The sequence below is a fragment of the Sminthopsis crassicaudata genome, chromosome 4 (assembly GCF_048593235.1).
Source record: "Sminthopsis crassicaudata isolate SCR6 chromosome 4, ASM4859323v1, whole genome shotgun sequence".
NCBI classification, from domain to species: domain Eukaryota; kingdom Metazoa; phylum Chordata; class Mammalia; order Dasyuromorphia; family Dasyuridae; genus Sminthopsis; species Sminthopsis crassicaudata.
This window is the reverse complement of record NC_133620.1, coordinates 221,021,643-221,048,501: the sequence shown is the minus strand read 5'-3', so window position 1 is coordinate 221,048,501 and position 26,859 is coordinate 221,021,643. Positions and strand designations below refer to the sequence as shown.

Below are 26,859 nucleotides of genomic sequence, written 5' to 3'. Positions count from 1 at the left end.
AATTTGATATGGGCATGAGAGACCTTCAATCATTTAGTCCAATTTCTTCATGTTACAAATGGGGAAAACTGAAGCTCAGAAAAGTGGAATTACTTGCCTATGGTCATAGAGCCAGTTAGTCACAAAGTTGGTATTGGTACCCAAATCTGTTTGAACATGGTTGGGAGTTGAAAGAGAAAAAAATCAGAAGAAAGAATAAAACATGACTTTAATATTGTTCCTCAAGTTACAAGCATGTAGACCATTGCTTCTCCAAATGTACACTAGTAGCACTAGCTTTTTCATAAAAACTGTCATAATACTTAGGAAACTATTATATATTTTTCTCTCCTGATTAATGAATATGTTAATTATGGAACCAAGTAATGGATTCAAATTTGAAGGAGAAAATCAATCAATCAACAAATATTGGCAGATACCTAGTAACTATACTCACTATATTAGGTGCCAGGGAGGAAAAAATAAAGGAAAATTTTGCCCTTAAAGATTTTACAATTTAGGGGTAGCTAGGTGGTGCAGTGGATAGAGCACCAGCCTTGAATTCAGGAGGACCCGAATTCAAATCCAATCTCAGACACTTCCTAGCTGTGTGACCCTGGGCAAGTCACTTAACCCCAGCCTCAGGGGGGGAAAAAAGATTTTACAATTTAGTTGGAGAGACCCAGATATACTGATAAAAAGATACTTAACTGCCTGAGTTAGTATGTAATAATTTAATGAGGAATGTTGAACACAGTAAAATCAGGATATTGTGAGCTGGCAAATGGTGAGGAAAGACTTCACTGAAGTAGGAATTAAACTCCTTAAAGAGTGGGCAAGATTCAGATAAAATAAGGCATCAAAAGTAAAGAGTTTAGCAATCAATAGTGCATCCTATGTGCAACACATATTCACAAAATAACAGCACTTACAGAGAAGCAGCAAGCTACAATGTGTGTGTTGCAGATACAAGTATTTGAACATGGGAGACTGAAACTTGTTGGGCAGCATTCTGCAGGAAGTCCACTTTCATTCAACTCTAGTGGGGAACATCTAGTTGACCATCCTATTCATTTTCCGGATGCTGGTGCTTGGAGTAGCAGCAGAGGATGTCTGGGATAATGAACAGTCAGCATTTACCTGTAATACCCAACAGCCTGGCTGCCGCAACATCTGCTATAATGGTGCTTTCCCCATTTATTTGATCAGGTACTGGGTTTTGCAAATCATCTTTGTATCCTCTCCCTCTCTGGTATACATGGGCCATGCACTTTATAGATTCAGGACCTTTGAAAAGGAGAAGCAGAGGAAGAAAGCACAACTTTGAGCCCAGCTGGAGGAACCTGAGCTTGACCAGGAGGAGTACCAAAGAACAGAGCGGGAAATGAGGAGATTAGAGGAACAGAGGAAGGTACACAAGGCACCCCTGAAAGGATGCCTGCTGTTTACTTATATTCTGCATATTTTGATCAGATCTGTTTTGGAAATAGGGTTCATGATAGAGCAGTATATTCTTTATGAGTTCCAAATGCACCCCCTTTATAAATATAGTCAATTTCCTTGTCCCAATTTAGTGGACTGCTCTATGTCAAGGGCCACAGAGAAAACTATTTTCATGTTGTTTATGTACAGCATAGCGGCTATCTCCTTGTTCTTTAATATTTTGGAAATATTTCGCTTGGGAATCAGGAAAATCATGAAGGCATTATATGGAGGGTCCAGCAGGGATACTGAAAGGGAACTGTGCCACTTAAATAGAAATTCAGTGACCCAGCCCTGTGTAACTCACTCTTTATTGCATGAGAACATTGCTTTGTTCCAGCCTGTTCAACCCATCTGGCCAGAGCAGCAGCGAATAATTGGGATTGATAATATAGAGCATAAACCAGCTTGGCAACCCAATCAGCACAACCAGTCTGAGGGAGCCTTTCCACTTGGCAAAAAGAACTGGTCTAGGAGGGATCATCATCACAGAATGCTGCAATTCATCTCTGTTTGTCCCCAGGACCTTGATTGTTGTGTCCAATACTTTCAATAGTACAAACATCAGTACCAAGGACAGCACCCACAGTCTTCCTTGGGGGGAGGGGGGCATTCTTTCCAGACCACAGCTATGCAACCTTGCAAATTGCCCTTCCTGCACATTATATCCTAGAGAACAATCCCAGAGTCTTTGGAACCCAACAAAAACATCAATAGATCTGACTACTCACTGTAAGACTAGTAAGGATAGCGCAAGAGAGTGCTTTGACTTAGTGGTGAGAGGGTCTCATCGAGGAAGCCGCAAAGCCAGTTTCCTATCCAGAGCTTCAGAAAGCTTTGGTTCCAGGCATAGCCTTGTCTCTGATGTTCAGCATTGGGGAGACGACTGTGCCTCCAGTTCTCCACCTCTACCTTCTGGGCATGCAGAATGTCAATGGCAAATAAAGACCAGAAGACCCCTGCTTGTATAAGGTATAGCCTGCTTGTGTAGGCTCTGATGCTCTGATGGTCCCCTAAGGAAATACTTTTCTTTATTGTCTTCCTCAGGGCTATCTTTTCACACCTTCTATCTGAAAAGCATAATGATGGGAAGATAGAGAGAATAGGAGAGAGATGGGAGGAGAACATGTGCCTTTTTGTGGGATCATTTATCCTTGAGTCACTTTAGTCTTATAGAAAAAGGAGTATGTTCATGTATATGAGCAAGAATTCACACTATTTGAATATCTCTGCATCTTAAAAGTCTTCTACAAATATTTTACAATAAAGATTTAGTAAATTAAAAAAAAATAAAATGTAGCTAGTTTCCTTTAATTTAATGGCAAAAGAGAGGAAAGAAAATCTCTTGCTTTAATCTGGAAATTAAACAAGAGGAATATTAGACAAGTTCTGCTCTATGAAAAAGCCATAGTTAGATAAGGAAATTTCATTATTAAAATGATGCCAAGATATAAATTGATGGATTATAGATTTAGAGATAGGAAATGCCTTGCTTAGTGACCATCTTGTCCAATTCACTCACTTCCTGAGGCAGGAAGTATCTGGAAGTATCATAGGATCTGGAATTGTTCCCTCTTTGTCAGTTTATATTATGACTAAAAAATAAACATCATTTGATAGGAACTGATTAGATTACACTCATAAATGAAATACTATGTTTAAAGTATTTTATAACTGTAAAGTACTACATAGATGAGTTATTAAAATTCTTTCTCCCTATCTTTTGTATTTTATATTTACACTAAGCTTGTTATCTCTTGCTGATTTATAATGGTATTTTACATTTACATAGTGTGTTATGGTTACAAGATACTTTCATATATATATATATATATATGTATATGGAATATATATCTATATATTTCATTTAATTATTCCAATAGTCCAATTTGGTAGCTATCTGTTACACCCAATTGACAGATGAGGAACACAGAGGCTCAGGGAGATTGTGATTATCCCAAGTACATAAGTAGCAAGGTCAGGTATCAAAACTTATACTCAGTTTCCTTTTTCTTGGTAGAAAATTTTTCTAAGCTTAATCAAAAAGGGAGTCCAACATAGGCATCTTAAGTAAGCTATGAGGCTGAGCTTTTTTCTATGTCTAGAGTATCTTCAGCTACCTCTTGTATCCTTTATTTTCCCAGGAGGAATGCAACCATGACAACTTTTTTTCTGGTTTTCTGACTCCAATTCCAGAGTTCTTTCTGATGTACAATAGATTTCAAGATCCTCTTGTCACTGAAAAAGAGTAATGTCTCGTGTTCCTTTTTAATTTTTTTAAATCTTGAGGAGCTTTCAGTGGATCTGGGATCTTTCCAGAGAACCTCCCTCAACTAAGAATAACTCATTTCTTCTCTGCTCTATCTAATTGCTCTGAATATTGCATAAAGAGCAAATATGTCTTGGAATTAATGTCTTATCTACATCACTGGATGATTTCTGCCACCTAGAGACCATTAATGGTAATACCAATTGAACACAGTAGACTATGAATGGCCGTTTATTTCTGTTTATACATGTATATTTAGCAAGGTAATTTTTGTTGTTCCTTCTTTCCTTTTCTGAGAGAGTGGCTCACAAAACATATTTCCTTCTTTTTTCCTTCCATTTTCCCCTCCAAACTTTTCAAAACATTATTTTTTTATATTACTTTAGATTCCGAATACAGCCCTTTTCCCCTACTCATAGAGTCATTCCTTGTTACAATATAAAGGAGTTTAGTGAAACCATATGCCAAGTCTTATGTTCTATGAAATATTTCACATCCATAGTCTTTCATCTCTGCAACAAAGGAACATCTTCCCTTCATTCTGGGGACCTGCCTTTCTTATGATTACTACTACTCATGGAATGTTCAGGAAGGACTAGCATCTGTGGTGTGGGGATTGCTGAGCCCTTTACAGAAGTGTTCATCCACTTTTTGTATCCATTTGTCAACCAACTCACACATGAGGTTCCAAGAAGCTGTGTCATGGGCATTGGTAAAACCATCTTGGCAGATGGACTAAACCAGTTTGAAGGGAACTGACTAGTCTCAAACCTTCAGTGAGTTAGTGGAATGACTACCCCAAGCAGATGAAGACTCCCCTTGGATGGAATGAGTAGATGAGAACAATGTGTTCCAATGGCTATGAATGCTGAAACAGGTGTGGTGGAATGCTTAAAACTTGGTCAGATGTCAAAGATGCCATCCACTGCATCCCTGGCCATTTGCAGTCATCTTAACTTTAATCCTGCCTTTGATGACTCTAGGAAAGAAAATGAGGCTGATGATTTTGTACAACTCTGCCTCACTTAAATCCAATTCTCAGACAACTCATCACCTTATGATGTCACTGGTCCTCTTTGAAAATAAAGGACATATAACAAGAAGTACTCATGGAAAACAGTAAGACAGAGCTGAAAACCTAACATGTTTGAGGATCTGGATACTTCTTACAGGTAGGCTTTTGTGATCTTGGGAAAGCATATTTTATATATATATATATATATATATATATATATATATATATATATATATATATATATATATATATATCTTCATCTCCTTTTGCTCTTGTAGCAAAGCTTTTCAATTTTACATAGCATTTTGGTTTTTTTAATTGATTTTTTAAAATAGAGTTTTTATTTCATTTTCTTTTAAAATCCAGGAGGCATATGGCAATTTGGTTCCAACACTGGTATCAATATTTTTTAATTAAAGCTTTTTATTTTCAAAACACATGCATGGATAATTTTTCAACATTGACCCTTGCAAAACTTTGTGTTCCTAATTTTCCCCTTCTTCCCCCACTTCCTCCCCATATGGAAAGTAATCCAATATATGTTAAACATGTTAAAATATGTTAAATCCAATATATGTATACATATTTATACAATTATCTTGGTGCACAAGAAAAATTAGATCAAAAAAGGAAAAGAAAAATGAGAAAGAAAACAAAATGAAAGCAAACAACAACAAAAGAGTGAAAATGCTGTGTTGTGATCCATACTCAGTTCTCAGTCCTCTCTCTGGGTGTAGATGGCTCTCTTCATCATAAGATCATTGAAACTGGCCTCAATCATCTCATTTTTGGAAAGAATCATGTCCATCAGAATTGATCATGTATAATCTTATTGCTGCCGTATATGATGATCTCCAGGTTCTGTTCATTTCCCTTAGCATCAGTTCATGTAAATCTCTCCAGGCCTTTCTGAAATCTTCCTGTTGGTCATTTCTTACAGAACAATAATATTCCATAATATTCATTAAGCCACAATTTATTCAGCCATTCTCGAATTGATGGGCATCCTTTCAATTTCTAATTTCTAGCCATTACAAAAAGGGCTGTCACAAACATTTTTGCATACGTGGGTCCCTTTCCCTCCCTTAAGATCTCTTTGGGATATAAGCCCAGTAGAAGCACTGCTGTATCAAAGGATATGCACACTTTGATAATCTTTTGATCATAGTTCCAAATTGCTCTCCAGAATTGTTGGATCCGTTCACAATTCCACCAACAATGTATCAGTGTCCCTGTTTTCCCACATCCCCTCCAACATTTGTCATTATCTTTTCCTGTCATCTTAGCCAATCTGACAGGTGTATCTCAGAGTTGTCTTAATTTGTATTCCTTTGATCAATAGTGATTTAGAGCACCTTTTCATATGACTAGGAATAGTTTCAGTTTCTTCATCCAAAAATTGTCTATTCCTATTCTTTGACCATTATCAATTGGAGAATGGCTTTAATTCTTTTTTTTAAATTAATTTTTATAATTATAAATTTTTTGACCAGTATATATGCATGAGTAATTTTTTTTATAACATTATCCCTTGTATTCATTTTTCCAAATTTTACCCTTCCTCCCTCCACTCCCTCCCCTTGATGACAGGCAATCCCATACATTTTACATGTGTTACAGTATAACCTAGATACAATATATGTGTGTAAATCCAATTTTCTTGTTGCACATTAAGTATTGGATTCCGAAGGTATAAGTAACCTGGGTAGATAGACAGTAGTGCTAACAATTTACATTCACTTCCCAGTGTTCCTTCTCTGGGTGTAGTTGTTTCTGTCCATTGTTGATCAACTGGAAGTGAGTTGGATCTTCTTTATGTTGAAGATTTCCACTTCCATCAGAATACATCCTCATACAGTGTTGTTGTTGAAGTGTATAGTGATCTTCTGGTTCTATTCATTTCACTCAGCATCAGTTGATGTAAGTCTCTCCAAGCCTCTCTGTATTCCTTCTGCTGGTCATTTCTTACAGAGCAATAATATTCCATAACCTTCATATACCATAGTTTACCCAACCATTCTCCAATTGATGGACATCCATTCATCTTCCAGTTTCTAGCTACAACAAAAAGAGCTGCCACAAACATTTTGGCACATACAGGTCCCTTTCCCTTCTTTAGTATTTCTTTGGAATATAAGCCCAATAGCAGCAATGCTGGGTCAAAAGGGTATGCACAATTTGACAACTTTTTGGGCATAGTTCCAAATTGCTCTCCAGAATGGCTGGATTCTTTCACAACTCCACCAACAATGTATCAGTGTTCCAGTTTTCCCACAACCCCTCCAACATTCATCATTATTTGTTCCTGTCATCTTTGGCTTGAATTTTTATCACCACCTCTGGTGGTGATCCAGAGATACAAAGTGGTGATCCATCTATAAATGGAGTAAGGCAGTATAGGAAGCATTTAAATTATACCTCTACACAGATGAGAAATCTACTAAAGAAATCTATTGGTTTATTTGTCATCCATAGTTCAGCATAGTAATAATATATCAAAATCACTCCTCAAAAAACATGTTTGAACAAAAAAAACTATAAAAAAGAACTTTTAAATATTAGACATTTGTACATATACATATTACACTGCTTTAAATAGTTTAGTTTAACAGTTCATTTGGTGCTTTTTAGTACTGCATCTTTCTAGATTCCCTCCCTGATTTCCCCTTTTCTTTCCCTATTTCTTCCCAAACTGGCATTGATTTGCTTCAAATTAGCTTTTAAGACATATTTTAATAGAAGCCAGGCACACCGATTCTATTCTTTTGTTTGTTACTCAACTGAAGAAGCTCATGAGTGATTTTTTTCCCACTGTTTCATTCTTTTTTTAAAATTGATTTTATAATTATAACATTTTTTGGCAGTACATATGCATAGGTAATTTTTTACAACATTATCCCTTGTATTCCCTTCTGTTCCGAATTTTTCCCCTCCTTCCCTCCACCCCTCTCCCCTAGATGGCAGGCATTCCCATACATATTAAATATGTTATAGTATATCCTAGGTACAATATATATGAGTGATTTTAAAGAGGAAATTGATTTTTAAAAAATTCAGCCTATGCTAAAAGAGAATGGATGTAATGTAAGGAAAGCTCAAGGAAAATTATAGGACCATAAATTCAAAATGTTTGGAAACTGTAGGATCACTGAAACAGAATACCTCTTTTTTTGTTTCCATCTTTTGTTTTCTTTTAAAAACTCTTAATTGTTTTTTTAATTTAAATTTTTCTCAATTACAAGTAAACAATATTTTTAGGCACTCATTTAAAATGTTTTTGAATTCCATTTTCTTTCCCTCCCTCTACCATCCTTGAGAAAGCAAACAATTTGATATAGATTGTATGTGAGCAGTCATGCAAAACATTTCCATGTTGCAAAAGAAAACACAGACAAAAAATCCCCAAGAATAATAAAGTGAAAAAGTATATTCCAATCTGTATTTAGACTCTATCTGTTCTTTCTCTAGCATTTTTCATTATAAGTCCTTCAGAGTTGTCTTGGATCATCGTTGTTGAGAAGAGCTAAGTCATTCACAATTGCTCATTGTACAATATTGCTGTTACCATATACAACATTCTCCTGATTCTGCTCATTTTACTTTGTATCAGATTGTATAGGTCTTTACATGGTTTTTAAAAAAATATTATGCTCATTATTTATTATAACACAATAATATTTAATCATAATTACATATGAAATTTGTCTAGCTATTCTGCAAAACCTTTTCTCTGTAATATACACAAGAGGAGGCAACCAAGGAACTGATTTTTTTCCCTCCACTTTTTCACTTTTTTTTCACTAAAATTCTATAAAGGTAGAGTATTTTAAAATTCTATACCTGGTTTCAGGTTTCAGAATTTTGTGTAAAATCTTTGGTATTATGAAACTTCAACTTAAAAGAATACAATTTCTCCCTAGTGTTAATAGTTACTAACATTGATATTTGGTCCTACTTGTAATGACATTTATAGTTACTTAATAAAACCAAACTAGAAAAAAAGTAGATTTGATCATCATCATCTTTAATAACAAACATTTATTAATATTTGCTGTGGATGCTAGATGATGAATTAATGTGCTGTTCTGAGAAGGTAAATTAGGAGGTGAGTAAAACTCTTTCAAATCAAACTTGTCATCTCAAAGGATAATTCAACAAAGTACACAATTAGTGATTTAATGCTTTTACAAAACCCAGCACATAGTAAATGCTTAATAATTTTTTGTTGATTGATAAAAGTGACTTTTTAAAATTGATACATGTTGTTTTGATATAACATCTTCTCAACAAACACTCCGATGTCTTCCCATTCTCATAAAAGTGCATTCTTTAAAAACAAATTATCTTAACTGGTAGAAAATGTTACTTTCCATTTTTATTACTTGTAGATTGATAAAAGTTTTCTAAATTTCTATATTCAACCATTAATTTTGGGACAAACTTCTTATATACTAATAGATCTTTAGGTAGATCTTAACAATGAGGTAGCATGGGTATGGTTGATAGAGAATTGGACTTCACATTAGAAAGACAGATTCAAATCTTACTTTATATACTTATTAGCTAGGTGATCATGGGTAAATTATTTAATGTTTCAGGATTAATTACTTTATCTCAATTATCTTATCTCTAAAACAAAGGGATTGGATTCAATAACCACTGAGAACTCTTCTACTTCTACATCTAGGATCTTATGATTTTATAATAGCCTTTTTTCAAGTTTATGAAAATTCTTTTCAGAAGTACAGAAACTCTGAAGTTTTGTTCATATAACATCAAACTAAGTTAAAGATTAAAAAATGATAAATTGATATTGGACAGCATAGAAACCCTATTTTTTAAATCCATAAATTTTTAGTCAAACTGGTTAGCACGGAAGACAATTTCTACTAAACTGGTTGAACTGTTTTTTGTAAGGTTCCCTTTGATATACTAGGGCACTGAAAACAGAGACAACATGCCTTATACTGGGGCCTAAGTAAATCCTGAAGAATTCTTATTCATTGATGTTTGACCATTTTCAAAGAAGACTTAAGACTTCATAGGTGATTTGACTTGCTCATGAATTGGATTTAAGTGAGGCAGAGTTTCACGAAGTCATCAGCTTCACTCTCCTAGAGTTATCAAAGTCCAGTGGTGGGACAAAAATCAGTATGACTGGAAATGGCCTTTAGATCTTGAATGTCTGACCAACCTTTAATGTCTCCACAGCACCTGCTTAAGCCACTTTCTTGGTTATTGGAACAAATTTTTCTCATCTTCTCACTCCACCAGGGGGAGTCTTCACATCTTTGGGGTGGACATTCCCCTAACTCGCTGAGGGGTTTGAATTCCCTTCAAACTAGTTCAGTCCATCTGTCAAGATAGCTTTACTAATGCCCATGGTACAGCTTCTTGAAGCCATGGGTGTGTATTGGTTGAGAGACACCAAAATTGGATGGATACCCCTAAAAAGGGCTCAGCAAGCCCTTATACCATAGGTGCTAATCCTTCCCAAATATTTCAAATACCCCATACTCACTGATAAGGTTTGGCCAATTATGCTAATAATGAATACTGAAAAAACATGTGAAAAAGTAAGTAAATAAAAGATCAATTTTCCAGACCAGAGTTTGCATTTTTTTAGTTATGTCACTTTGGTCAAACCACTTTCTTTCTCTGGGGTTCAAGTTTATCTATTTATTTTTATGAAAATAAAGGCAATAATATTTTATCTCTTACCTCAAAAGGTGGCACGTTTTTATAATCTTTGCTACTAGAGAGACTGAGGCTGCTGGATCTCTTGACCTTGGGAGTCTGAACAGTAATTAAGTTATAGTGAGTTCTTTTGAGGGAAAGGGGGGAAACCTAAAGTTTCTTACTTGGCACCAAGAAAGACTAATGAGTGGCTAATGTGTTTCTGGTCTAAGTGAGATAGGGAGACCTAGTCTTAAAGGAAAAAAAAAGAAAATATTTTTATGAGAAACATCTGTAAACAATAAAATGCTATGGCATGCGAGCTATTATTACTAGAAATGAGAGCTAACAAATGAATTAAATCTAAATAGAACAAAAAGAAAAAACCCAACTCAAAACCCCTACCAAAAATAAGAAAGTTTTTGTAAATGAATTCTATTTAGTCAGTGCTTGGTGGTAATGTTTATGGAAAATGGCAAGCAAAAAGTATTCAGTTTCATCTCTGTAATTCACTGAAGACTAAACCACTATTTGGGAATTTAAAGCCCATGTTCTTTGCTCAACAGACATCTAAGATCATTAACCACATAGTCCAGAAAATTTAGCTTGAGATGACTATACTAGTTGGAAATCTGACCTGTGGGCTTTGGTGGGTGAAGATTGCACGAGATGTAAATTGGATTTCAAGAATAGATTGCAAAGCAGTCAACAGAACTCGATGTTAATTAATCACTAGGGCTTTAATCATGTTTTCTAAAAATGCCTGAAAGCTTTGTAGGATAAATGTCAATCTGCCATTAATAATAGCCCACAAGTGCTTTACATGTACTTAGAACATTAGCTTGGCATTTTCCATTATTTGGAATGAATCAGTAGTACCCTTGAGAAATATACTGTAGAATTGATGGCATCAAATAATGACATTTGGACACTATGCAAAATTTGGGCAAACATGAGCATAAATTCTGAGAAATGCCTTAAGGACCTCCATATGAGCAAGTTTTATTATTGTAATCTTCATAAAGACATTTTTAACTGAGTGTCAAAGAGACAGGCTTATGTATTGACTGAAACATTCTACTCCCAGATTTTCTTGGCATTCCTTAGGATCCCAGCAGTAGATACCATGTCACCTTAGAGTGAGCCCACCTAATTAAAAGGCAGGTAGGATCTCCAGAAGTCATTTAGTCCATATCCCAAGCTCTGACACAAGTGTGGACCTATATCATTACAGCCAGGTGACTATCGATTGGCATTTTAAATCACTTCAGAAAAGGAACAAATAATCTTCACTGGAAACCCACTTCTATCTGTAACAATTCCAAATTTCTGAGAAGCCTTCCTTGTCTTAGAAATACTTAAGTTTGACTATTTTCTTTGCTACAAAAATTGGGAGGCAAAATCATTGTTAAGTGTGGGGTAGTAACTTGAGGTTCATTCTTGGAGTCAAGACTTGAATTTAAATTTTTTTCTCTAACATCTCGGGGACTGTATTCCTTTAAGCAAGTTATTTAATTTATTCATCCTCCAAAATCCCTCTAAAATTAGTACCGATGCTTCTTTTTTTTTTTTTTTTTTTTTTTTTTTTTTGGAGGCTAGAGTTAAGTGACTTGCTCAGGGTCACACAACTAGGAAGAAGTGTTAAGTGTCTGAAATCACATTTGAACTCAGGTCCTCCTGAATTCAGGGCTGGTGCTCTATCCACAGCGCCACCTAGCTGCCCCCAGTACTGATGATTCTTAACAATGGAGGGAGTTTGCATACTGAGAATTACTTTTGCCAATAAAATCACAGGTCCGGACCTTCCCCTCCCCACAAAGTGATTGATACAGTTACATGGCATTCTCATTAAAATGACACAATGCTGGGGCAGCTAGGTGGCACAGTGGATAGAGCACCAGCCCTGAATTCAGTAGGACCGGAGTTCAAATGTGGTCTCAGACACTTAACACTTCCTAGCTGTGTGACCCTGGGCAAGTCACTTAACCCCAGCCTCAGAGGAAAAAAAAAAAATGACACAATGCCTAGGAAAGACAGGGATGAATGCTTATTTCTTCTGCCAATACTTATTAGTTTGGGTTTATTCTATGGAATAAATATTAGATCAAAATTCCAAATCAAAGTTCCTTAAAAAGAATCAGCTTTCAATTTGACTCATCTGTTTTAAATGGCATATATCTTTACGATTTGCAAAATATTTTACGTTATTTTATGTAATCCATATAACAGTATAGTGAAGTAAAAATGGCAAGTAGTAATATTACCATTGTACAATTGAGGAAATTGAAGCACAGTGGTAAAGCTATTTGTTCAAAGAACAGCTGGTAAGTGTCAGAAGAAGAATTTGGATTAAATTTTCTGCTAATACCAAGCCTTTTTTTCACTGTACTATTCTGTCTCTTCAGTGCTAACATCAGGAATCATGGGATCACAGATTTATAGCTGGGAGCAACTTTAGTGGCCAACTGGTCCTATTCTCTCATTTTTTAAAGATGAGATAATTGAAGTCCAGAAAAGTTAATTGACTTGCCCAACATCTTGCAGGCATTGTGTCAGGTCAGAATTCAGAAGCATACCTCTTTATTCCAAATCTCTTTTGAATGACTCCTTGATTTAAACTCTCTGGCAACTTCATTTAACTTCCTGACTTCCAGAAGAACTTAGCCTGTCCATATCTTTATTCTGAAAGTTGCAAGTCAAAATGGGGGAGGTATTCTGTCAACTCAAGGCCAGGTCATGAAACTTGGTGACTAAAGATTGTATTAACAATGCTATCTTCTCAGAGTCTGAAGTGGAACTCCTTAATGGTTTTGGTTAAGACTTGAAAAGGAATAGTCAGGGCCTAAAAAGATAGAGAAAAGAATGAAAGTGATCCTCTTGTCCTTTTAAAATCTTCATTGCTCCTTATGCTCTTTTTGTATTCTGCTCTCCCCTCAACCCTCTTGTCCATTATTATTTAGTGAGGCAGCTAGGTGAAAGGGAAAAGAGTCAGGAAAACCTGAAATCATATCCATCCTCTAATGTTTACTAGCTGTATGAGCTTGGTCAAGTCACTTGATTTATGTTTGTGTCATCTGTAAAATGAGTATATCACTTACTCATTTTAATTGTGAGGATCAAATGAGATAATAATTTTAAAGCAATTTGAAGTGCCCATCATCATATATTAAACATTAAGTAAAATGTTACTGTTATTACCATTACTGCTACTGCTGCTGCTGCTGCTATTATCACCACCATTACTATCAGGACACTAGAAATAATAAAGAGAAACTTGTAATAACAATGCTTTCACAAAAAAAAAAAAAAAAAGCTTCCACACAATTTCTTTGCTTTTCTCAGGTATCCTGTAGAGCAGAGATCTGCTTGTACATTTTGCTAGATATTGAAATAAGTGAAATAACAGCCAAATTCATTTAACTACCAGAGATCTGCTCCCTCCCACACAATTCAACCTTTATACATTCTTTCTACTATAATGAGGTGTTACAGCTTCCCAAAAATTAGAAAAGGAGAGAGTAGAGGCCAGTGGATTAGAATCTTTTTTTGCTTTAAATAATTAGCTCATACAGCTAGAACAGCAAGGGACCTTAGGAGTCAAGTCAGTCCAATCCCCTTATTTGTTAAGATTTCCTTTTGGCTCGGTATGATCCATTAGAAGGCAAACAACAATAACAACAAAAAATAAACCCAAAAAACAACCTCCCTCCAAAATTGTGATTCTTGACATTAAAATTTTTAAATTAAATTTTCTTTTCAGTTCTGAATTTTCTCCCTCTGCTCTCCCCTTCTTCCACCTATTGAGAAGGCAAGAAAAACAAAATTCTTTACAAATATAAATATAAATATATATATGTATATATATATATATATATATATATAAAACCATGCAAAACAATTTCTCAGCATTAACCTTGTTAAAAGAAAGAAAAACAATATGCTTCAATTTGTATTCTGAGTCCATTCATCAGCTGTCCATCAAGAGGTGGATAACATGTTTCAATTGACATTAATTTTTAATTGTTAAATCAAAAGGTTTTAGGTAGGCTTTTTTTTTTTTTTTTTTTTGCTTTGGGTGTTTGGTTCTGGGTTTTTAGTAAAAGGCAGGCAGTTTGTTTTTCACATTGTGAAACTTTTTTTTTTTAAATATTTTCTTTTATAATTTGCTTTTATTTATCCTTTATATTATGAATATCAAGAATAAAATATTTTAAACAAACAACAGATTTGTTTACAATTAGCCTTTTCTTTTTTATGGCATTACAAGCAAAATGAATTTATAATGCATTTTATATATATTCATATATATATATATCATGTATTTTAAAAGCAGAAAAAGATACTCCAAACTTAAAACTCAATCTAATTATTTCATCAGATGTACAACTTTTTCATGAGAAAGAGGAACACTGAAATAATTCAACACCAAAATCAATACCTTTCATTAGTATTACATCGTGAAACTATTAGGCTTTCATACCTTCCACTTAGAGTCAAGTTCTTGCTGCAAAATTGACAAAGGCAAAGGGCTAAAAATTCAACAATTGATTGATCTACAGCTCTCTAGAGTCCCAGTTGCACTCACAGGGAGGCCAGGGCAAAGGAAATTGGGGGAAAGGTAAGAGTCTTTTAAAAGTCTTATAAATTAAGTTCTATTTTTCTCCTCGCGCACCCATCCCCATTCCCTCCACTCCTCTACAGAATATGCTCTTAGAACTTTCTTCTGTCATGAAAAAATAATGCTTGTCTGGGGAGGAAAGCTCGACAGAAACAAGAGCAGCAAATCGTCGGGAAATGAAATGCAAGGTTTTGACAGAATTCCCGGTAACAAAACATGCCGGTTCTCCAGACCCCCCTCTCATCTCGCTGCAATCCTCTGTGGAGAGGGGGAAGATTGGGTGGGATTTTGATGTCTGTCCCGGTCCACTTCAGCCCTCCAGCCCATCACATATTTCCTTTCACGGAGAAAGCCAATTTCCTTTCACGCTGCCCCAGACTAGAGATGCTCCCCTAAGCCATGATAGGCACCTTAGACAGACCGGGAAGGGGAAGGAAGAGGGGCCCACTGCCTCGTATTAGGTTTGTGTGTTTTATTAAAATCAATCAAACTCCCTCTCCCAATTTTCGCAGTCGCCAATTAGAAGAAAGATGCCTCCCGGGAGCCACTGCCCCTGCCAGCAGCGTTTGCCCTGATGCCCCCGGCCTTGAACGCTCTCTTTTTAGGAGTGGGATTTGGCATTCCAGCCTACATCCCCTTCCCCCACCTCGTTGTTTCGTTGTTTCTGGCAGACATACCAATTAATTAATCGGTCAATCAGAGTTTATTTCTTATGGATACAAAGAACGAAACAATTTCCCTCCCCTTTCAGGGTTATAAGGAATTGGCAAGACAAGTACCAGTGCCATAGGTAATAATTCCAAAGGCATCTTCTACATGAAGTTTTTGCTGATTCTTCCCCAGTTGATAGTGGCCTTAGTTTAAAAACATCACCTTATGTTTATTTTGTATACATTTATTTATATGTGCATGTAACCAAATGCAAGCTTCCTGAAGGCAAGGGCAATTTTTTTCATTTGTTTTTTGGACCCTAAGCACCTGACATTTTGATTGATTGATTCATCCCACCATATTGGTGATCATAACACCGCTCGATTTTAAAGCTAGAGGTGGCAGGAACCTGAAAGGTCATGTGGCCAAGCACTTTCATTATTCAGATGGGGGAACTGAAATTCAGAGATAAAGATCACCTAGATAGAGCTGGATTTATAACTCAGGTTATTGACTCGAGGCTGCTTTTTTCTTTTGTTCTGTTTTAAGCAATTTGTATGGTGGTTTTGTTTTTGTCAAACATTTGGCATTGGCGACATTATGTAAATAGGAGTCTCCATCACCGGGGCATATACTGTATGACTACTATCTTATAAATATATGTATTTGCATGGCATATATCTCATCTCTTTACGTAGATATATATTTATATATGTGCTTGTGTGTGTGTATTCCATTAGAAATGTGCTCTTTTCAATATAGATTTTCTTTCCAGTGACACAGCTAGAGCAAGCTCTCATCTAAAGTCTCTCATAGGTGGCAGCTGAGCAGAATGGATTGGAGTGGGGGCGGGGGGAAACTCCCAGGGGAGTGGATATATTTATACACATATAAAACAAAGTCAACCATCCATCATTTGGTCACTTGTATATTCATCTAGTTAAACTATTCCCCAACTCTTATGATCAAAGGCATTTCTGTTCTAGTCATCCAGCTTAATAAAATCAATCATTAGTGATTGTTTTCTCTCCTTCATCCCCTTCTCCCCTTTGAGTCAAATCCAAATCAAATTGTTATCATTCATAATGTTTCTTGTTACCATTCCACTTCATTTATTTATATTGTCACTACCCTGTCTGATGTCACTACCCTGTGACATCATCCAAAATGTGGCTCCAACCAACGTTTTCACTTTCATTGTGCATCATTTCCCTTCATACATTCTACATTTCAATTAAACTGGTTATCAGCAGTTCCCTGAACTTAACAATCATCCATTCATCTCTGCTTCCACATCTTTTTACATAGGCTGCCCCCTCTATTTTAATACTCTCTTCTCCTTTTACTCCTTACAGATAACTTATCTTCTTTCAAGGTTAGGCTGAGGTATATGCTCTCTTTGTGAAACTTTCTCAGATCCCCTGTTGGTTATGATCTCTCTCTCTAATCAAATTATATTTTGATTTGTGTACATGGAATTCCAATTCCTTACCGCTGTTTTGTTTTTGGTACTGTTTATACTCACAATAGCTGTCCTCCATTCCATTTTCCTCATTATGTAATAATGTTCTAATTTGTCTCCTTGCCTTGTCTCTCCTTGCCATCATTCACATGGCTGCTTGGCCATGTTCTTATCCTGTTTAATAAATTCTAGTGATTCCCTATCACTTCTAGGATCAAATACAAAATATGCTTGGCATTTAAAACTCTTTACAACCTGGCTCCAGAACTTCCCTTTCCAGACTAATTATGTTCCTCATTTTCACACACACTGGTGAAGTCTGACTTTTTTTTGCTGTCCCTTACACATAACATTTCATTTTCCATGCCTTCCCCATGCCTAGAATGTATTCCCTCTTCACCTCTTGTCTACTTCTTAGAATTCCTAGTTTCTTTCAAAGCTCAGCCCCAATATATCCCCGTCATAACATTGAATACATTTTTTAATCATATTTGATAATGCTTGAAAAGTGCTATGTATGTTAGCTATTATTCTTAGAATTTTGTATCTACTTAAATGTATATATGTTGCTTTCCTTGGCAGAATGTAAGCTCACTGAGGGCAGGAATGTATCATCTGTCTTATTGTCTCCTAGAATGGTGCCACATAATGCTTGGTACATAATAAGTGTCTAATAAATTGCACGTGATAGGCTCTTCATCTTGTTGGATTTACCTCATGCTGGAGCTCTTTTTCCTTGTAAGGGTTTGGGTAAATGGATCTTTCCTAATGAACACTTTTGTAGTATGGATGCAGATCATATTTTCTGAAGTGCTTTGCTTTAAAATGGATACCCAGCTTTTTACTCAGACTTGAGAGTGTCAATATGGCACAATAGAAAATAACTGGGATGAGATTCAAGATGCCAAGATTTGGCCATGGGTAGGATCACAAACCTGGATCTGGAAGGGTTCTTGGAGGGTGCTGCTCTAACCCTTTTGATTTTACAAGGGCTAAGTCATTTGTCTGAATATATAACTTGGGACAACTTACTCCATCTATACTATCCTCCTCTTCCAGATAGGTTTTCTTATTTATAAAAAAGGAAATTCACTGACTTCTGAGCTTCATTAGAATTGGCTACCTGGTGCATGGTTGGGGGCTGGAGTCAGGAAAATCTGATTTCAATCCTTCCTTGGGCATTTAATACCACTCTGATTCCTAGGCAAGTCACTTAACTTCTGATTCATTTTTTAAAAATCTATAAAAATGGGGATAATAACAGTACCTATCTTCCAGATGAAGATAAAATGAGATATTTGGAAAGCATTTAGCACAATGCCTGAACAAAGTAGGTGCTTAATAAATGCTTATTCCTCTTCCTTTTTCTTATTTCTACTTCCATAAACATTATATGTTTAAATAGTTCACATTTACTCTATGTAGTAAAATGTTTTTGATCATTCATATTCCAAACATAAACATAATTTGTAATATAATGTGAATGCTTATGTTAACAGGGATTTACTATAGACTGCATTTGAGACTTGTTTTATAAGTCAGCTAAGTGGTGAAATGAATAGATCCTTGAGCCTGGAGTCACAAAGAACTGAGCTCAAAACTGGCCTCAGACACTAGTGAAAACCTGGGCAAGTCATTTTATCCTATTTGCCTCAGTTTCCTCATCTGTAAAATGAGCTGCAGGAGAAAATGATAAACTACTTTGATGTCTCTGCCAAAAACTCCCCCAAAACCCAAATGGGATTGTGGAGAGTTGGACATGACTAAAATTACTGAACAACAACCAAATTCTGCCTGAAATGACTTGAAGTAAGTATTGACCCAGAGGCAATAGAATGGATTGCCTGAGGTGTCTACAATTTTATTTAGTCTTAAAATTTTAAGTTTTTGAAAAAGCCAAAATACTGAGTGAACCATGTATTTGGCATATCATAGCACTGCTGCAATTTTTGATTTAATGAATACATGAATGAAAATATTTGAATCCCTTGAATCAATAAATATAATAAAATTATACTTTGGCGGGGGGCTTATGTAGGCCAGAAAGTTAGTCACTTTCCCCTTCAGTTTTCATATATTTCAAGTAGAATATTGTCTTGGTTAGTCTCTTTATGAATTTCTAAAGTACTGATTATGATTGTGCACAGGATGCTTTGAGAAACAGCCCTTCTTTTTGATATCACATGCAAGAATAATTTCTAATTTTTCACTGAAAATTTTGGCAAAATCTTTTTTTCTGGTCCCTTCCAACTGGATATCATTATCCTGCTCTGCAAACATTTGTCTAAGGTATCTTGCACACAGGGAAGAGCAACTTGCCTCCAGTTTGCAACATCTATACCCCCTGACCAGTTCAAGGTATAGTTTCTTTAAGAAAATCTTCCAGGTTAACGTCATAGATTCTCTCCTAATATTGGGTCCTTTTCTCCTCAACTCATTTATTCTCGCAGTATGTTGATTATGAATCTGTCTCATTTACCTTATCAAGCTTCTTGAGGCTAGAAGTTTTTGGAATCAAAGGACCTGATTAAAAATTTAGAATTTGTATGAGTTTCTTAGACATCTGATCAAATCACATGTTAAACACACATATATTCAAACTAGAGCAAGATAGATGCTCTTAGGGCAAAAGTAATTGTGACTTTGGGCAACTAGGTACAGTGGATATAAAGACCAGAATTCAAATTTGACTTCAGATACTTATTAGGTATATGACCCTGGGCAAATCAGTTAAGCCTTTCCTGCATAAAATTGGAGAATGGGATGACAAATCTTTGCAGTATCTTTGCCAAGAAAACCCCATGAACACTTGGTCTACAGAGTCACAAAAGGTCAGACATGAGTGAACAACAATAAATATGATCTTAATGGTCACTGATAAATTAATATCATACTATTGTTATATTATTATACACTGTACATAATTAATACACATAAATACATTCATGGATAATAAATTTCAGAGACAGAAAAATCAATTTACAATACATAATGATATGTCTTTATTTCTTCAACAGAAATGGTGTCTAGACAAAATTCAGTTAACACTAGCAATTTCAAATGAATGAAAAGGGTTGGGCTTTTTTTTTTTGCACAATACTGTATTTACAACGAGTAAATGAAGTTTTAATTCATTAGTTCATAGCAATGCTCTTTTTTTTTTCCAAAAAGGTAAAAATTCTTAGTAACAGAGAATAAGCATCAACAGCCATCTCATTTTTACAATAAAAATCACAAGAAACCACAGTCACCTAGAAAAAAAAAATAAAGACAAGCTTAAGAACTAGTACAATTAAATGATGCATTGAATTAAGTTACATTAATCGCATAGAATCTGTGTAAAAAGTATGTAGAAAAACACCTGATGTAACCTGTTACAGTCATTGACCAGTTATGAGAGGTACAGAGGATTATACAGGTAGATATGTGTGAAAACTGTCCATACTGTTTGACCTGGGGAGGAAGAGAAGAGGGGCTACAGCCCCTTGCATACGCTGATAAAACCCTGTTCTGAATATGGCCTCTGAAGTTTGTAAGGCATTTATTAGAGGTGCACTTGTATTGGACTGGTTCTGGAACAAATTCTACAGGTACTCCTGGCCGCCAACGCCAACGTGACGCTTGAAAGGATTGGTGCTATCCCTGCTGTGCCCACTATTGCTCCTTCTCGCTCTTGGGGGGCTCCCGAGTGGGAGCCCTCGGAGGCAGCAACAGTGTGCACATGTGCCAGATACACTCTGAGTGTGAGCCAGGTGGGTGGGAGTCACACACACACCCACACCCACACACACACCATACACACCCACACACACCCCACACCCCCATGGTCTCCAGAAGTGGAAGAGGTCTGAGAATCACCCTGTTGAGGAAAAACGCCTGGACCAACCCCAGTTGCTTCTGCTTTTTTTTTTTTTTCTTCTGGGGCACAGCTCTTTTACTACATCCTCCCATCGGCTCCATCCTTTTCTATTCCTCCAGGGGGAGCGTTTTTTGGCACTGTACGTGAATCTGAGTGAAATGTCTGGTCTTGTGCACTTCTGCTCATAGAGAGGGCCATTCTTGGATTTGAGGTCAATACTACTGGAATGAAAGTGAAATTCACAGAACTGTTTATTTCATCAGCTGTCAGATTTGGCTAATTACTGTGTTACAACATTAAATAAAAACGACTCAAGCTGACCCCCCTCACCAAAGTGGTTTTCTTCACAAAATGGCAATGTCTTATGCTTACAATTAAAAACATGTCACTGATATTAGTTTAGTATAAATATCATCTACCATGGTGGAGTGTAGGAAAATACTGTACATTTACTTTTTTGTTGCAAGCTAGGTTGTTGCACTGTCAGATCAATAATTTATCCCCAATCCGCCATAATAGGTCTTTTCTATATACATATATTCTTTTGCACACACATAAGTATGTTCATGTATATTGGATTCTACAGCATCAGCGATGATGCTTGGGTCATAAAATAGCTCAGGTTGTATTATAAATACACACACATATACATAATATACACAAAGCACACAATCACACGCGCCGCACACACATACATCCTCCATGGAGGCTAGATCCACGTAGATGGAAGCACGTTAAGGATCACTTTGCCAGAAACATAATCTAAAATAAGAAGAAAATACTAGCTCACCACAGAATATCTACATTTTCTCTATTAAAAAAATGTCTCGTAGCTACTGTATCTTCAGCAGGATCTTTTACATTGACATGTGGCAGGTAGCTGCCACGAGCATCCCTGCTTCGGCAAGAAATCCACCTCCGCTGGGAAAACTTCAAAAGCGATGACTGCGCACGCGTTCCCAGGGAGTTGAGGATAGAACCACAGGCCACGCTAAGCTGCGCCAATGGTGTTTGGCTTGTTTGAACAGACTCAATAAACAATTCTTAGATTAAATTGGGGTGGGGTGGAGGAGGTACAGTCAAGCAGAACCATGTAGGACAAAAATAGAGGGTGATACCTTGTAGAAGCTTGAAAAGTACACCTGAGGGGGATTCTGGCTTTTTTTTTTTTTCCCTTTTAAACCTTTCTCTTATTTCTAATTTTAACACAGTCTAGAACCTGTAGATCATCTAAAATGTGCTGTGGATTCCAAATCAGGACATTGTGGTTGACTTTCTGGGTTTATTAAAAAGACTGTTTTCTGATAGAGTTATAATTGTAAATGTGGGTGTGTGTATGTTTATTATGTGTGTGTGTGTGTGTGTGTTTTAAAAACTGGCAATTATAAAGTATTTAAAATAGCTAGAAAATTTGCATTGGACTTTTCCACAGCAGTGATGAATTTAACATTAGAAACACTTCTCCTACACTGATTAATCTAATGCAGTTACTGTAGCTAGTCCTGACTCTCCTTTTAAAAAGAGAGGTAGTAGTTGGCTTACTAATCACTATGGTTAGACTTTGTAATACTACATTTTTACTTCCTTGGGAAAACGATAATATAAGGATTAAATCCAAAAATATAGTGCATCTTAAAAGCAGCATACCCTTAGAAAGACATTTAATAAATTACTCGTACATTATACAAAATAATAGTCTTCTACTGCAGCATCAACTCTGATGCCTGAGTCATCATACATTAGGAAATCCACGATATAAATATTAGGATGTCTTAGTAACTTGACTGAGGGTTTTTCTTTTTCTTTTCCAACCAATTTGTTCCAGAATCAGTATGTGATGGAGTTCTGTCTTATTCAAGGCACCCCCAGAGAATGTGCAGAAACAAATACACACTACAAAGCATTTGAGTGACAATAGCACAATAAGCTTAAATGAAATGAGGTTTTTCTGGCGATACAGGGAGCATGGAGAAGGCAGATGAAAGAGGAACACTAAGCTGGGGTGAGATCTGTCTACTTATTGCTGTTGCCCCAATTATTGGCTGTTTTAGTGGATGGAAGCCACTTAGAATCTGATATAGCATTTTGGCCATGGCTAAGGGATGGATTTCTCTTTATTTTGGAAGAAAGAGATTTCAAAAACACAATTATAGATTTTAATTTTGTGTAAGTTGTTTTTCTCACTAGTACTTTTACCTTGTTTTTTAAAATTTTATTTTGAGTGGAGGGGGAGAGGAAAAAGGGTAATTAATTTTTAATTTGGAAATTCTCTGTACTACATGGGAGCCAATTCGGATTCAGTCCCATATCTAGTTCTCCCAAGCATTTATCTCCCTTTTAAATCTCTCCAAATGAATCAGTAACAGATATAAGCACATGGTTCAGAATAGCCAAAACCACATCCATAGCATCTGAGCAATTACATGAAATTAGTTACTTCATGGGGAAAATAAACATAATTTAAAAAATGAATTGCTAAAAACTTGAAAAAGATTTTTCCCCTTTGAACAATGGTTTTCATCATTAGTTCCCATGGCAAAGGTTGGTAGTAGATAGAGCCAGGGCAGGAAAAAATAAACAGATTCACCATCAGTGAGGGCCAAGGTAAAACTAATAGCTGTGGCACAAGATCTGTGGGTGTTTAAAAGTAACAAGAACAATAATATGCACAAAGGATGGAATGAGGTCAAGACTACCAGTTGCACATGAGTTGTTAATTGGGTAAAATCATGTCAAGAAGCTGGTGCAGACTTGGTTATTTATCAAAGAACAGTAAAACAAAACAAAACAAAACAAAAAAGAGGAGGTCATTAAAAAAAGGCAACAACAAAAAATAGTTTAAAAAAATACTGTCAACTGACCCCCTCCAGATAACAAAAACCTATGAAGTGATCATGTGATTCACATTTAGTTTAAAATTCTTGCTGTCACCATTGTCTCCCACAAGTGAAAACCTTATGGTGAAGTAAAGAATTACTTTACAAGGTCAAGAAATTCCAACAACAATAACAACAACAAATAAAAAAATGAATTATCCATAGAGGGCCTTACAAAAAAACTGTTTCAGGCACACACACACAAATACACACACACACACACACATACACACACACACAAACAAACAAAAAACCTAGAGGCAGGTCTTCAAAAAGAAAGCATTTGAAAAGAAAAGGCTTTTTTTCCCCTACGGTGTGAATCAACAGTTTCTGGCATCCATACATAGTTAAACATTTAGAGCTAGTATTTTGTACAGAAAAAGTTAATACTAAAACATGTAATTATGGTTTCACTTTTCGCCTACATTTTATACTAACTTCCCCCTTTTACATGCGGCTTTAATATTGTCCAAATAGTGGCACAAAGAACCAAAAATCAGCCACCTAGCCCCCCGATGACCCCTCCCACCCTAGCCCCATATCAAACCATACACAATTTTCCTCCAGAGCCAGACTGTAGCCAAGGGGTCGAGGGGTGTTAAGCAAGACCAGGGCATTCATGAGTGTCCATATTCATGATGTCATAAAAGTATCACTGGAGTGAGGGAGCTGATTCCTCCTCCTAAGGAAAGATGCTGAGCTACTGAGTGCCTTAAAAGAAACACTGGTGCACACCTCATGTGTAAACGTTTGCACCAGAGGAGAACATCATCCCTCCGTGCTGAGGAAAAGCTGCTCTCTTTCGCAGATGTGCCCAGCCAACCAGTTTTGCAGCAAGAGAAGAAAAAAATGCCATTAGGAAGAGTTCTGCTATTGTCTTGCCTAAAGTCTCAGAATGAGCTATGGATGTACTTGGGCAGCAGGTCAGTGAAGTAACCTCAAAACACAACTCAATGTACTTGGAGCAGGAAGGGAGGGAAAAAAAAACACTCTTCTGCCTATACCAGGAGAAGACTTTGGGCTTGCAACTGCACTGCTGTCTCTCCTATTTGGGGCACATTTGCTTCACTGGCCCTTTGAACCATCCAAAGACCAACCGTTAGTTCAGTGAATCTACAGCTCAACCAATTGCTTCAGTCATCAGAGAGACTGACTTTCTCAAAGGTAGTTGGGTTGATGGCCATGACTTCAAAAGAGAAGATCCTGTAATAGAATCCTTCAGGGAGTAAGTAGTGACCAGACCACAACTTACTTGGGGAAGAAAACAGAACTTGGTTTCTAGACACCAACACTTATAGAATCCTGGTGTAAAATCGTGGTTGGATGTTCTGTTACTGATGCATTTTTCAAGTGGGATGCCCAAACTCTCTCCCCACCTAGGAATCCGGACATCAAGCATCTACCACTAACTAGACTCATTTAAAATTTGCTTGGGGAGGGGGAAGGGAGAGGGCTAAGGAGTTGAAATACAAAAATATTCAAGCAGATTATCATCTACAAATTGGAGGGTGAATTCATTATTTGGCAAGATTGTTTCTTCTACATAATTATCACCTGAGTGCTTTTTTTTAATTACCTAAAATGTTTTACTTTCTTTTAAACTATAAAGCAAATAATATACAGTATACTCGAGTTATACTGAAGTTACAACTTCATTTATGAAAATAGGTTTGACCCCAAACTCAGTGCAAGTGGCAAAGTTGACCATTACTGTACAGTATCTGCAAGAAAAAAAAATCCACAATGCTCAGATGGCACCATTTGTCTGTGCCCAAAATTAAACAAAACAAAACAAAAACTCTGCAATCAACTCTCAAATAAGCTTTCAATGTTGATTTTTTCCATAAATAAGTACAAACTGAGTAATATTGATGAACTATAAACCAAGAAAAAAAATTACCACCATAACAAGTTACCAAACTACTTCTAGCATCAAAGGCAAAAAATAAAGGAAAAAAAAAAGGAATGTTGGAACTTGTTTATACATTAGAAATGAAAGTTTCCAGTTTTAGGATGAGAAAATTGAGGCATGCAGGGACTTTTGCATATGGAGATATATTTTTATATATTATATATATATTATATGTACAGTTTAGTTATAAAACTTTGATGTGTATAGAAGCTGTCTTCAATGAAAAAAAATTGAACATTCAGAGGAAATTCCTGAGATAGGGTTTTGTGACATGGGCCACTGAGAAAATAATCTGTGGTTGGGTCCTCAGAGGTGTTATGTCCATCCCTGTTAAGATTGAAATTAACATATAAAAACAGACAGTGTTGCCACTGTTTGAGTTCCCTGCCTGGGCAAGGGATAGCACCATTGTGAAGATAACTAGGTAACTCCTGCTTGTAGGGAGGAGGAAATACTTAAAAACAGTATTGCTGCTAAGACCACTGTAGTGTGCACCAAATTCGTTCTTCTAGACAACAAATGAACTGGCCACAGGCTGACTGATGAACGTTTGTCTGGGTGGGGATGTCAGGGCCCGTCACTAGGTATAATCTTTCCTGGGCTGTTCGTCTGTTGTACATTTATCAGTCATTTCCTGGCAGAAGTCCACGGTCACTGTTTGGCTCCTTGGTTCTAGAGAGGGCCCTCTTTCTGAGTAGGTACCTTGGTCAGCTCCATCCAACCTCCTCCCAGCTGTACAATTCTCCGACACATTGTTGGGGAGCCAGGGAGTCCCGAGGGGCACAGTGCCCTGATCCAAGCAGCACTGCATGCTTTCCCCTACACACTGGGATGCTGCCAGACTTTGCTCCATGCCGGTGGGTGAAGGGTTAATACTGGTGGCTGTGGGGAGATCCATGGGCCTGAGGACAGGGCAATACCGGTGCAAGGCTTGAATCTGCTCAGGGCTCTGGATGTCTCGGCAGACTTCTTGGGAAAGGCAGGAGAAGTTATCTAAGAGTTCTCCCATGCATGCTTTCAGCTGGTTCCTTTCTGATAACAGTTTTTCTTTCTCACATAC

The 26,859-nt window shown here is 36.6% G+C and overlaps 2 protein-coding genes across 5 annotated transcripts in view; one reads left to right on the top strand and one right to left on the bottom strand.

Annotated features, from left to right (window-relative positions):
• Positions 1-961: 961 nt before the first annotated feature.
• Positions 962-21,956, top strand: GJA10 (gap junction protein alpha 10). The gene is given in 3 exon segments (XM_074311941.1): positions 962-1,759; positions 20,743-20,904; positions 21,888-21,956. Coding segments are annotated over 3 exon segments (1,029 nt in total).
• Positions 20,127-26,859, bottom strand: part of BACH2 (BTB domain and CNC homolog 2) — a 425,828-nt gene continuing 419,095 nt past the window's right edge. For all 4 annotated transcript variants that reach the window (XM_074310289.1, XM_074310291.1, XM_074310290.1 and 1 more), the window contains one exon: positions 20,127-26,859. In XM_074310289.1, coding sequence (XP_074166390.1) covers positions 26,380-26,859 — 480 coding nt within the window. In that variant the 3' untranslated portion in view covers positions 20,127-26,379.